The following is an 11,591-nucleotide window of genomic DNA, read 5'->3' on the forward strand; positions in this document are numbered from 1 at the left end:
CAACAGAAGCTAGACAAAATGCTACATTTACAGCAGTCCTATGCTTCCGTGCGGAGATACACACACACACACACACCCTGTCATGTAAGAGGGGTAGTGAATCGGTGCAGTTGAGTGACACAGCCTATTAGGGATGAATGCCTCTAAAGTTAAACTGGTTGGTATGGACTCTCTTAGCCTCGGAGATAACGCAGCAGGTCCCATTCTTCTGTGTAAATCTGGTAATGGGCTTTTTATGATTTTTTTTTTTTCTCCGACATCAACATGGTTAAATTATGATAGGGGAGGCAATGGAAATGGAAATGCTAATATAAATGTTATGTGAGAAATCACACTGAATGTCAAGGCGCTAATAGCTGGAATCAGTCTGACAAGATAAGTATATCAGTTAGCGTTTATTGCATGTGACAAAAGGCTGGCTTGAAATGTCACTGTTTAACCTGTCAACACCGTTATGCTACTGTAGTTCAGCAGCGCGCGTGAGTGTGTGAGTGTGTGAGTGTGTGTGTGTGTGTGCTCCAGACTTTAACACATTCTTTCCTTTCAGGGGAGGAAGGTCACTGTAGTCGCAAGTGGAAAAGAAAAGGCACGGAGTTACATAAGAGTGACGCGCTTTTCCTTTTAGGCTCACAGACACTATTGTAGCTGTTGTTAAGTTGCTGTAGCGCAGAATAGAAACAACAGGTTGCAGTTATCACCATTTGAATATGCACATGTCATCGTTCAACAGGCACTGAGCATCTGGTTTCATATGTTATGAGATTAACACATTTTCATATCTAATTATTATTATTAATAGAACTCAGGTTTCCACCACACCCAGCTCGGTAGCTTTGTGGCTTCATGATCTCGATGTACCGAACATACTGCCTCCATGCATGGTACATTTGTCTCACTGTTGCTGGTGTGCCGCCAATAAACTGTCAAAAGATAATTGATACTGGGTTTGCATTCAATCGAATGCTGCACACAAAAGAACTAGACGTTGAATCTTTCGACGAGCCGCACCTGAGTCGTGCTGCACGGAGGAAGTGTGGCACAAGCGTTAGCTTCAATGCAGACCCGAGTCCAAACAACCCCTCAATGGTGTTAAAATCATGTCGTCACTATTCAGTTGTTCCTGTCCTGCTTTTGTTACAGCCATGTGTGGAGCAACTGGAGGCCTTTGACATTTAAACTAGTGCGTTTAACCACTGAATGTCTGATGCAAAAAAAAAAAACACAACATGCAGCATTGATGTGCGATTGCCTGCGAGCAATAATCGCTTTTCGATATTTGTTCCTTGTTCAATGACGTCATTCGTAACAAAGCGCTGAATGTCAAACGAGTCACAAGAGTCACAGGACTCTATATACCAAATGGCTGCGGGTGTTCTCTGATCGCACTATGCCACTAAAAGTTAAACTCTCCCAAACTTTTATTTTGGCCGCACTTTGATGCAGAATCCAAACCGTCGTATCTGCTGAGCTGCGAGCGGCCGCAGCAGCTTTCCATAGAGTTTGCATGGCAGCTCACCACAGGCCGCACTTTACCGCTGCTCTGGTGTGTTCTCAGTGTTTGGGCTTGTGGGAGATGGTGTACCTTGAAAGGGGAAAAGCACATCCATCAAGAATTCCAACATGCTATTTCCATGACCTAGAAATGTTCAATTAATACTCTCAAAGCCAAGAACCAGAGTCTCAAATCGCTGATGTCGTCAAGTATAAAACTCTGGAATGAAATTCTGATTTTGTTTTTTTTATTACACCCGAATGAGCTTTAGTCTATTGTTCTCAGTGCTCAGAACACGCCTGTGGGTGCTGCCAGTGTCATTTCCACCATCTTTCATGATGAATTGTCTATTAAGCAGACTTCATACATGATGACATGATGTGGAAATGTTAAATAAGATGCGACACTTTGTGTTACCTCCTTCAGCGATAGGACTTGACATTTCAATGAAAATCTTCGAGATTGCCCCTAAATATAAATCAATGTTTTTGAAGTTTTGGTTGAGAATTTACTGCCGTCTGTGAATGCTGACTGTCATGCACATATATAATTGTGAGTCAAGACTGACATATTTGTCAGTGCACTTTAAACACTCCAAAGCTTTTGTGTTCAGTGCCTATAGATAGAATGCAAAAGTAATTTCTAGCGTGCAAGAACACCGAGAGATACAGAACGTTCTGAAACACATAACATGCAAATCCTTGAACGTGCCGTTCATGTTTTTAATTTAGTGCCTCAATTATGTCGAACTGCTTATTTGAATTTTACAAGGAGGAATAATGACAAGCCATCATATCAGCTCCCGAGTCAGTCTCACATTTTGTAATTTCAGTTTTCTTTTCAGATGAACAAGGAAGAGGAAAATGGACTTCCCCAAAACTAATCAGACCTTCAAAGACTCTTTCCATTTCTCCTGAGATTTTGTAATCAACAATAGATTTAGCGCATGAAAATAATCATGGACGAACATCTGATTGGCATTTCTTTCCTCATAATAACCTGGATGGTTGAATGGAAATATACAGTACCTTATTAAAAGATGTTGTACATTTTTTATTTCTGGGGACAAAGTTTCTGACAGACGACCAATGGCTGGTTGGTCTGCCTGGACATTTAATAAATTAACATTCATGGTCTCAAGAGAATGAATCTTTCTGACTTTGGTGAGCATCTGACTTCTCAATTATCAACTGACTTTTTTTTAGTTTCTTGGACTTCATTGACAGTTTTGTTCATACATTCAAGGTCCCTTCAAATTGAATTTTTCATAAGTTGGTTGAGCTGGTCACACTTTCACAACACACTTTGGACCGTCACTTTATCCATCAAACTTACATGACAAACATACGCTATGTGTCCACATGCTAAATAGAACAACATTAGCATGCCAATGGTCAACAGACTTTTTAGGGGTCTGAAAAGATCTATTCTTTGGGTTAAAATATGTACTTTGCTATGGTTAGGGCACCTGCATTGGCATGACGACAAAGCATGTGGGTATGTTTTTTCTTTTGTTTTTCAGTTGTCTCCCATCCCTATACAGGCTTTTCTGCATGCTTTCTTGAACTGACTAATGCTGCGGTACCTTTTGTCTTTTGAACTTTAAAGCAATGGAATCCAATTATTTGAGCCAAACCACATATTCTTGAGGAAACACCTTACCTGAGTGCGTTGGGGATAAAACCACACACGTAGCTTTAAAAAGACATTTCTGGTATTATTTAACGATGGCAGTCTGTTTTCCCCCTTTTTATGATAATGTGTAAGTGTTGAAAGACTTGTCATTAAAAAAAAAAAAAGAGCATTTTGCACCATTCATTGGAAAATAATGGTGCAAAATGCTCTTTTTGTTGATTCCTATAATTGAAATAGATTAGCCTAAATACATGTATTTTTTAAACATATTTACCGACAACAAACTCAAAACACAGTTGGAACAGATCATCCAAGCGGAACCCATTATTGGAGTACTAAGTGTTCAAGCGCTTATCGAGAACTAGGTCGCTTAACTTTCAATTACCATATTTCCGACACTCCTTGAACCTCTCACATGACGCATGGGAAGCGCGCGTGTGCGTGTGCGAGTGCGAACGCGCATACGTTTGTGGGTGTGTGCGTGTGCGTGCGTGCGTGCGTGCGTGTGTGAGCGTGTGTGCGTGTGTGTGTGTGTGTGTGTGTGTGTGTGTGTGTACGCTGATTGTAGTGTCCTGGATGTTGAAGCGTTCATAAATCTCTGGCCAGCCAATAGGGAGGCTCCTGGTAATCCCAGCTCGCTAAAAGGCCGGTGTGAGTGCAGCCCTGAGGAGAGTCAGTGCAGACACACAGAGAGAGACACACACACACTGGAAGTTTCTACGTCGGAGATGACCGATATTCAACAAAACTTCCCCATCACTTCATTGCATTTGGGAGGTTTGTGAAACCCCGAAGAGGAGACCTGTAGCGAGTCTTTTCCACAGTTACCCTCGCACATCACCGGCTCTTCAGGAGGGGATCGCTGCGCTTCACTTTCCAGACTTCACACACGCACACACACACAAACACAAACACACACCCGCACACACACTCCGTGGACATCCCGTTCAGTCCGGTCGTCATGTCCTCCGCCGATGCCGCGGATCAGAGTCGGCGGGTCAGCGTGCTGTCTTGGGATCAGGTGCAGCGACTGGACTCCATTCTGGGGGAGAGCGTCCCGATCCACGGCCGCGGAAACTTCCCCACGCTGTCCGTGCAGCCCCGGCAGATCGTCCAGGTGAGACCCCGCGCCATCCATTTCACGGGGTGTTGAACATGTGCAATTAAAGTTAACATTAAGTATCGTGGCAGAAGTGGTGAAGGAGTGGAATCCAACAAAGTGTGTGTCATAAATCAGCCCCACACACGTTATGCTTATTTTATTTTTTTCTTCATTGGGGCTTCTTCCCCTGGGAGAGATTAATTTGTAATATCCTTCAGGGTTCATGGATTCAGGATGAGGATACAGTTGTGCCTGCAAATCGAGTGTTTTTCCAATTAAATCGTCACTCATGTAAAACGAAGAGGGGAGTTCAGACACACACGGACAAAACGAGTGAGTGACAAGTTGAATACAATAGAATTTGAGTGTGTTTCACATCATAATCAACATATTAAAAACCAGCTGACACCAGCTGAGGGGCTTCCACTTCAATTGTAAAATAAACTACTTGCATCTCTCTCTCTCTCTCTCTCTCTCTCTCTCTCTCTCTCTCTCTCTCTCTCTCTCTCTCTCTCTCTCTCTCTCAGCTGCTGCCAGGATCTGTTAAACAGACATTTAGTGATCTAGTTTATATCCTAGAAATGCAAAGTACTAGATGGTGGAATGCCTGGGTTGCAATTTTCCTGGACATCACTTAAAAGTCCCTGCATGCACGTCCAGGTTCATCATTTTTACTCCTATGTCAACATATTTTCTGCGGCAATCCAGAAAGAGACCGTCACGCATAAACATTTCAAGAGCCTCTGTAATCAAGGAGGCCTCCATATCATCGACAAGGAGCATCCCCACTGCTGCATTGCCTTCATTAGACAACTCTGCAGCATGCTAACATACAATATATACACACACACACACACACACACAATACAATATATACAATACAATATGTATACAAAGAACATTCTTTCGATGAGTCAGAGCTCAAGAGAACAAGTTTCTGTTTGAAATGCAAAGTAGCAGCCTGGTGCCGATGCCAACTATAACAGATGAAGAGCTGTAATTACTATTATGAATTGGTCTATGAATTTCGCGAGCACAATGCAAGTATAAAGCGGTTGGAAAAGCCTGCACTGCATCACCGTGCAATGATACCATTTTTTTGACAAACATAATAGCGGACGCCATGTTCGCTGTCATGGAATATATCAAGGGGGTTTCAAGTCCCTGCAAGTTGATTTCTCTACCATGTGGCAAAGAAGGGAAACCAACGGTTGCCTGGAAGGAAGGAAAATCACACTCGGTGATCTCTAAAACCACTATAATATGTTTTGGAAAACGGCTGACAGTAATGTGTGTGATTCATTGTAAATGGGCTGAAACACACAAAACCGCCAGTCTGCTCCTTTTTAAAAAAATTTTTTTTTTATAATGTCATTCATTTTTAGCCTACGCACCAGACAGAGCCGTCTACCTGAGACGGCTCTTGTCGTCCCACACTGGGTAAGGTGACCGAGCGATCACACTCCCGAAGAGTCAGAGGAGCCCCTCTCAATGGTGGGTTTGTCCGAGGGCCGCATTCACAAAAAACATCTGTTTGTGGTCTGGTTGTGTGTGAACCATGGGAGCAGTGCAGAAAGACTTTCACTGTAACTGACACCTCCGTACTCGCCATTTTAATGTAGACAATCATCAAAACCACAGTCGGAACGGTTTGAACATGTTCCCTCAGCAAGATAAATCTACAGAGGTCGCATGTCCGTACCCGGTAGCACCGAACCACATGATGAAGAACGCAGATATGTGATGTGTGCGTGTGTCATACGTTACGTAATTTGCCGAGTGGGTTTGTGTGTGGGGGCGGAGCTAGGCCAATGCGCTAAGTGGTTTCTCTATTATCCCTGCTCTGCAGGTTATTATAATTAAACTGGATGGTTTTAACTACTGGAAGTAGTGCTTCACTTTTCCGGGGTTGGTCGAGAGCGGCCTGGATTGGAGGCAGATTGTGAGTGGCGGATTAGTGCCTGTAATAACACTGGGCTTGCAGGTCAGGCTTGACAATGTCTCACTGTGGTAAGTGAAGCCCGGTCGCCTGACTCCACAGTGGCCGTCGCCAGACTGTAAACCAACTCCTCACTAGGCTATTGTTGAGAATGAGCAACATGAAGACACCACATGCTCCCAGTGCTCCCGAGAGGAGGGAGCGTTCAGTTTGGACTCTTCTGTAAAGCTTTTTATCAGGCAATTTGCTTTCAATTTCTGGCTTTCAATTAACCAGTTTGCATCTCTGCAGCTTGTGTGACTGTTAATAAAGTTGTAGTTGGGTTTTTTTTTCATGCCAAAGTGGTCAATAGGGCTCATTCTTACTTCAAAATAAAACTTTCCATCACTTCCTGTGTGCAGACATTGGCAGTTACCTTTGAGACACCAATGCGCTATATTTTTGACTTTAGCAACCTGGGGTGAGTTTATTTATTAAGCCTATACTTGATGTTTATTGATAATGTGTTGTTTGAACATGATGACTAGCTTTACATGAACAAAAACAACACACACATTATTTAGTATCCTTTAAAACAACACATGTACAGCCTGTTTTTGGAAATTACAATTTACAATTTTTTTAATTAAACCGTTAACTGATGTGAAAGTAACAACAAAGAGGGTGGCGGCTATATTTTGGGGACTTGGGCCTAATGACTTAAGTGTTTAAGATCCTGGTTTACAGCCCTGTGGGTAAAACATATAGTAACAGACACAGCAAGACCTTTTTTTCTCACTTTTTCCTCAAATTAAAAAACCTAAATTGAGACAATAAGACGTGCCTTTGACAAATAAGGATATGATTTCAATGCTGCGTTACGTAACTTATGATACAGGGTGAGTCACCTAATTTAGGCGGCGCTTGAGCTGGTCACAGTTTCACCCATTATAAATGGAGAGCAGCTTGATTTTTTACTGTCAAATCTCAAGATGCAATCACAGTTTCAGGATATGGAAGGAGGGCTATTCTTACCATAGCTTTCACTCCCACCAGTTTTATCTTACATGGCTGGCTCACAAAGCTAACTCGAAGATATTAAAATGTTTGTGAACCCTTGAAGCAGATCCTCCAAACCTCCATCTCCACAGCATCACGTTTCAGGCCACCTGATCCGAGCATAAAGGTGAAATGACCACCCCCGGTGCATAGGAAATTCCAGGAAAGTTTTTCAAATCGGGGAGGAAAAAAAAAACCCTTTTTCATCCCCAGCTGCTTGCAAAGCTACCGTGCTGCTGATTGCCTGACTTAGATTTGGAGTGAAGACGAAGGTCAGGGGCTCGTAACTCCTTATTTGCTGTCGCCATATCCTTTGGCAGACGGATCATCTGACTCGGCGCCCAGAGCTCTCATTGGTGTCCAGGGGCCTACGGGCTGGTAAATGACTGGGTTATTTCAACCTGACATTATAAAAAGACACATTCAGGCCGCAGCTCAAATGAAACACTTTAGGAAACTATTGAGACTGGTCTGGGGAAGGAGACTGGAGAGACGTCTGTGTGTCGCCGAGGCGTTGTCGACACCAGACAGTCTGGTGTGTCTTAGCGGCTCTTTTTTTTTTTTTTTTTTTTTTTTACAAGGCCTTTTTTTTTTTTTTTTTTTCCCTTTTGGCGGAAGTGTCTCCCCCTTTGCTCAGCTCGCCAGGTGCTGGTGCGTCATGAGGGAAATGCACCAGCTTGTTTTTATGAGTGCTGAAGGCACAAGGATGACGGGGGTGGCAGCTGTGCTTCCTCATGCGCTCCTCTTCGACACCCTCGGAACAGGCCGATCACAGTGTGCCGTGAACTCGGACCAACGGGTTTTAAGTACGGGGTCGGAGCAAATACCGCCGTGGGGCTTTTTCCTTTTTTAAAAAGAATCCATGATGTTGCTTTATGCCTAATTATATGGTGTCTTTGCTCAGTATCCGCTTGCTGTTAATGCTCTCGATGTGTTTTGAGAAAACTGGCAGATCAGCTTTGTGATCAAGAAGTTTATTTTCTAACCTTTTTGGTTTTTAAGAAATCAATATTTTGGGAAATACACTGATTTGCTGAGATGGTTGATATTCACTACGTAGCATGCAGGAGAAAGAACTCCTCTTAACTTTGCATCAGAAACATTGTCTGGTGTAGTGGGACATTATTAAGTTTCCATCTTGCATTTTAAAATCTTGGTGTCTTAAATGAACTCTAATCAGATTACCTGACTGGATGCATGTCCACCTGCTCAGATTGATGGCTGTGAGGATAGATCCCTATGGCTCAGCAAGAGTTTTACAACTGACAGCTGGGCTTTGGATTTCTTCAGATTTGGCCTTGTTTGGATGTTTTTATCCTCTCAGTGCGATTTGAGTCATGCAACAGACAGGAAGTATAAACATCTCAGCTGTCTCTAGCCCAGACGTTTTCCCAAGCATCGCAGCAGTGCGTGTGTTCCAATAACCAGATAAACCTTCGCCAAAGAGTGTTTATGTGACAGCGACGGGATCACGTTCACTCATGGTGGTCACAGGGCCAGAGTTTAAAAGTTCACAGCTTTGTTTATGTCTCCTACAGTAGAAAGACATCGACTTTCACTCGGCTTATCGCTGTTGTGTTGATGATGCTCCTACGTCATGCGTGAAGAGATGAGCTTTCTGCATCGGTTAGGTAACTCAGAGCGTCGTGACAGCGATTGTCACCCTCATGCAACAGAACAGTTGTTGGTTAATGACGCTGATCTTTGAGCCAAGGAAGACGACCTCTGATCAGCCGCTTTGTTCTTTAACAAGCCGGCCTGCTTCAGGTATCTGCCACAGGCTTTTCTGACTCTGCATGTCACTGATCTTACCTGGCGTGTTTTTAAAAATAGTAAACTGGTTTTGTTTTTTTTAACACATCTTACTAGTTGAGACCTGTTTAACTAGGTAGTTAAACAGGTATATATATCTATATCTATATCTATATCTATATCTATATATATCTATATATATATATATATATATATATATAGATATATATATACACAGTTTGTGAAAGATAAACATGTACATATGTGAAAAAATATATTTTGTTGTTTATTCGGACCAAACTCGTGGAGTTGTATTCTTATTGTTGTTCTGCCATAACATCACATGAATTGGATGTCCAGGAAAGTTTATTGAATGCAACCTTCACAACAAAATGCACTTCATTACGCTCCACCTTTATGCTTCATGGCAACGCAATGACAGCACTTTCCGTATATTTTCAGCAGCAAGGAAAACGCGGCTCCTTTCTTTGCATGCTCATACTTGTATTTACTGCGTCTCTTCTGATAGTTCTCTTTTCGTAGATACCCATCATTAAATGTTTCCTCCCTGTCTGTGTGCCCTCCAGGTGGTCAGGGCTCGACTGGAGAAGCGGGGCGTGGGGGTGAGCGACGTGAAGCTGAACGGCTCAGCGGCCAGCCACGTGCTTCACCAGGACAATGGCCTCGGCTACAAAGACCTGGACCTGATCTTCGGCCTGAGTCTGACTGATGACCAAACCTTCCAGGTGGTTCTGGACGTGGTCCTGGACTGCCTGGTGGACTTCTTGCCCGAAGGCGTGTGCAGGGATCGAATCACCGCCCCCGCCCTGAAGGATGCGTACGTGCAGAAACTGGTGAAAGTTTGCAAAGAGACGGACCGGTGGAGCCTCATCTCGCTGTCCAACAACACCGGCAAGAACGTGGAGCTGAAGTTTGTGGACTCCCTGAGAAGGCAGTTTGAGTTCAGCGTCGACTCCTTCCAGATCACCCTGGACTCGCTGCTGCTCTTCGACCGCTGCTCGGAGACGGCCATGTCCGAGAGCTTCCACCCCACGGTGCAGGGCGAGAGCATGTACGGGGACTTCGAGGAAGCTCTGAGCCACCTTCGCTCCAGGACTATTGCCACCCGCAACCCGGAAGAGATCCGCGGCGGCGGGCTGCTCAAGTACTGCCACCTGCTGGCGCGCGGCTTCCGGCCGTCCTGCGAGACGCAGATGAAGCAGATGCAGCGCTACATGTGCTCGCGCTTCTTCATCGACTTCCCCGACATACACGCGCAGCAGAGGAAGCTGGAGACGTACCTGCAGAACCACTTTGCGGGCATGGAGCACAAGCGCTACGAGTGCCTGGTGACGCTGAAGCGAGTGGTGGACGAGAGCACCGTGTGCCTGATGGGTCACGAGCGCAGACAGACGCTGGCACTTATTTCCGCCCTGGCACTGCGCGTAATGGCCGAGCAGTACGCTATCCCCGCTCTGTCCAACATCACCTGCTACTACCAGCCCGCTCCCTACGTCAGAGACGTCAACTTCAGCAATTATTACGTGGCACAGGTGCAGTCACACATGGCTGCGTGGAACTCTTATCAGACGTGGCTGCCTTGCAGTTGAGCGGCGACTTTTAGGAAGCGAGGGGAGCGTTTTGATTTTGACTCTACGTTTATGAAAGATGAGCGTTCATTGGAGCGCGCTATGCCTCTGTAGCATTGTGGCTTTTTCTGGTTTGGGGCCCATCGTGAACAAAAAGGGATTAATGTCCTTTTTTTGTTGCCAAATCTTATATTAAAACCAGTCCACTAAGTTATATTGATTAATACTGCTGTAAAAAAAACAAAAAAAAAATCAAATTTGAGCCATTATAAATATAACTTTTTATGTTGTTGAGGTTTCATAAATAATGTGGACATGTATGGACAAAATATGAAGGGTTGATATGTGACGGAGGAACTTTGCCAGGTCTGTTTCTTTTCTGATGGAGGCTTGCATTGGGTCTTTAATTAAATGTAAATACTTTGTGCGAAACCAGTTTTTTGTTCTATCTGTGGTTTCAACGGACCGGTTTGAAAAGGGGAAAAGGACCAAAGAAAAAAACTTTCTTGTGTAGCATGACAAACGAAGACTGTATGTGGTTCCAAGTGCCTGAAACTGAACCAAATGTCTTTATAGCATTTCCTCTGTAATAATTGTTTTGAAAGCTCTGTTTTGAAACTCTTGTTTTGTATTATTATCCTGGTTTCTTTACATTTTTATATCCAGGGTCAGGGTATTTGTTTTTTGAAATCATTAAAAGAAAAATCTATAAAAAAAAAATGGAACGATATGGTACATTGGTCTTTCTTTAAGTTTGAAAAAAAAAAAGAGGTAAGATGAGGACAAACTGTTCTAATATGCTCCAATTGACTCAAGTCAGTCTGGGGACTTGCATAATGAACGCATACCCCGTCTCCATTGTCTGTCTCAGTAACGGCGTCCCTAAAGATCTCCCTCAGTCTATCTTCACTATCTGTCGTGATCACACACAAACTCCTCAGTGTGTTGTCTGCGTTCCCTCAGCCAGACACGGAACGGCCCGACACAAACACTTACTTGTTCAAACTCTGCCCGCCCCCCCCAGAAACAGATTCCTCTGAGCCT

The 11,591-nt window shown here is 43.9% G+C and overlaps 1 protein-coding gene across 2 annotated transcripts; it reads left to right on the forward strand.

The window, feature by feature from the left end:
- The first annotated feature begins 3,816 nt into the window (after window positions 1-3,816).
- On the forward strand, window positions 3,817-11,215 carry tent5bb (terminal nucleotidyltransferase 5Bb). Of its 2 annotated transcripts, none has more exons than XM_068575608.1 (2): window positions 3,817-4,244; window positions 9,546-11,215. In XM_068575608.1, exons 1-2 carry the CDS (start codon window positions 4,089-4,091, stop codon window positions 10,566-10,568), a joined length of 1,179 nt encoding a protein of 392 aa, XP_068431709.1. In that variant the 5' UTR covers window positions 3,817-4,088; the 3' UTR covers window positions 10,569-11,215. The 2 variants fall into 2 exon arrangements, with proteins under 2 accessions (XP_068431709.1, XP_068431710.1); XM_068575609.1 differs by lacking the exon at window positions 3,817-4,244 and adding an exon at window positions 5,579-5,723.
- Window positions 11,216-11,591: the final 376 nt, after the last annotated feature.

Source organism: Clinocottus analis, unplaced genomic scaffold (assembly GCF_023055335.1).
Source record: "Clinocottus analis isolate CAN_PGR_092001 unplaced genomic scaffold, fCliAna1.0.p SCAF_14, whole genome shotgun sequence".
NCBI lineage: Eukaryota > Metazoa > Chordata > Actinopteri > Perciformes > Cottidae > Clinocottus > Clinocottus analis.

What these genes read in the sequence shown, in the direction of transcription:
- tent5bb (XM_068575608.1), top strand. Translation starts at nt 4,089, where the DNA reads ATGTCCTCCGCCGATGCCGCGGATCAGAGTCGGCGGGTCAGCGTGCTG. An exon ending in AGCCCCGGCAGATCGTCCAG is followed by an intron (nt 4,245 to 9,545) that starts GTGAGACCCCGC and finishes TGTGCCCTCCAG; the next exon opens with GTGGTCAGGGCTCGACTGGA.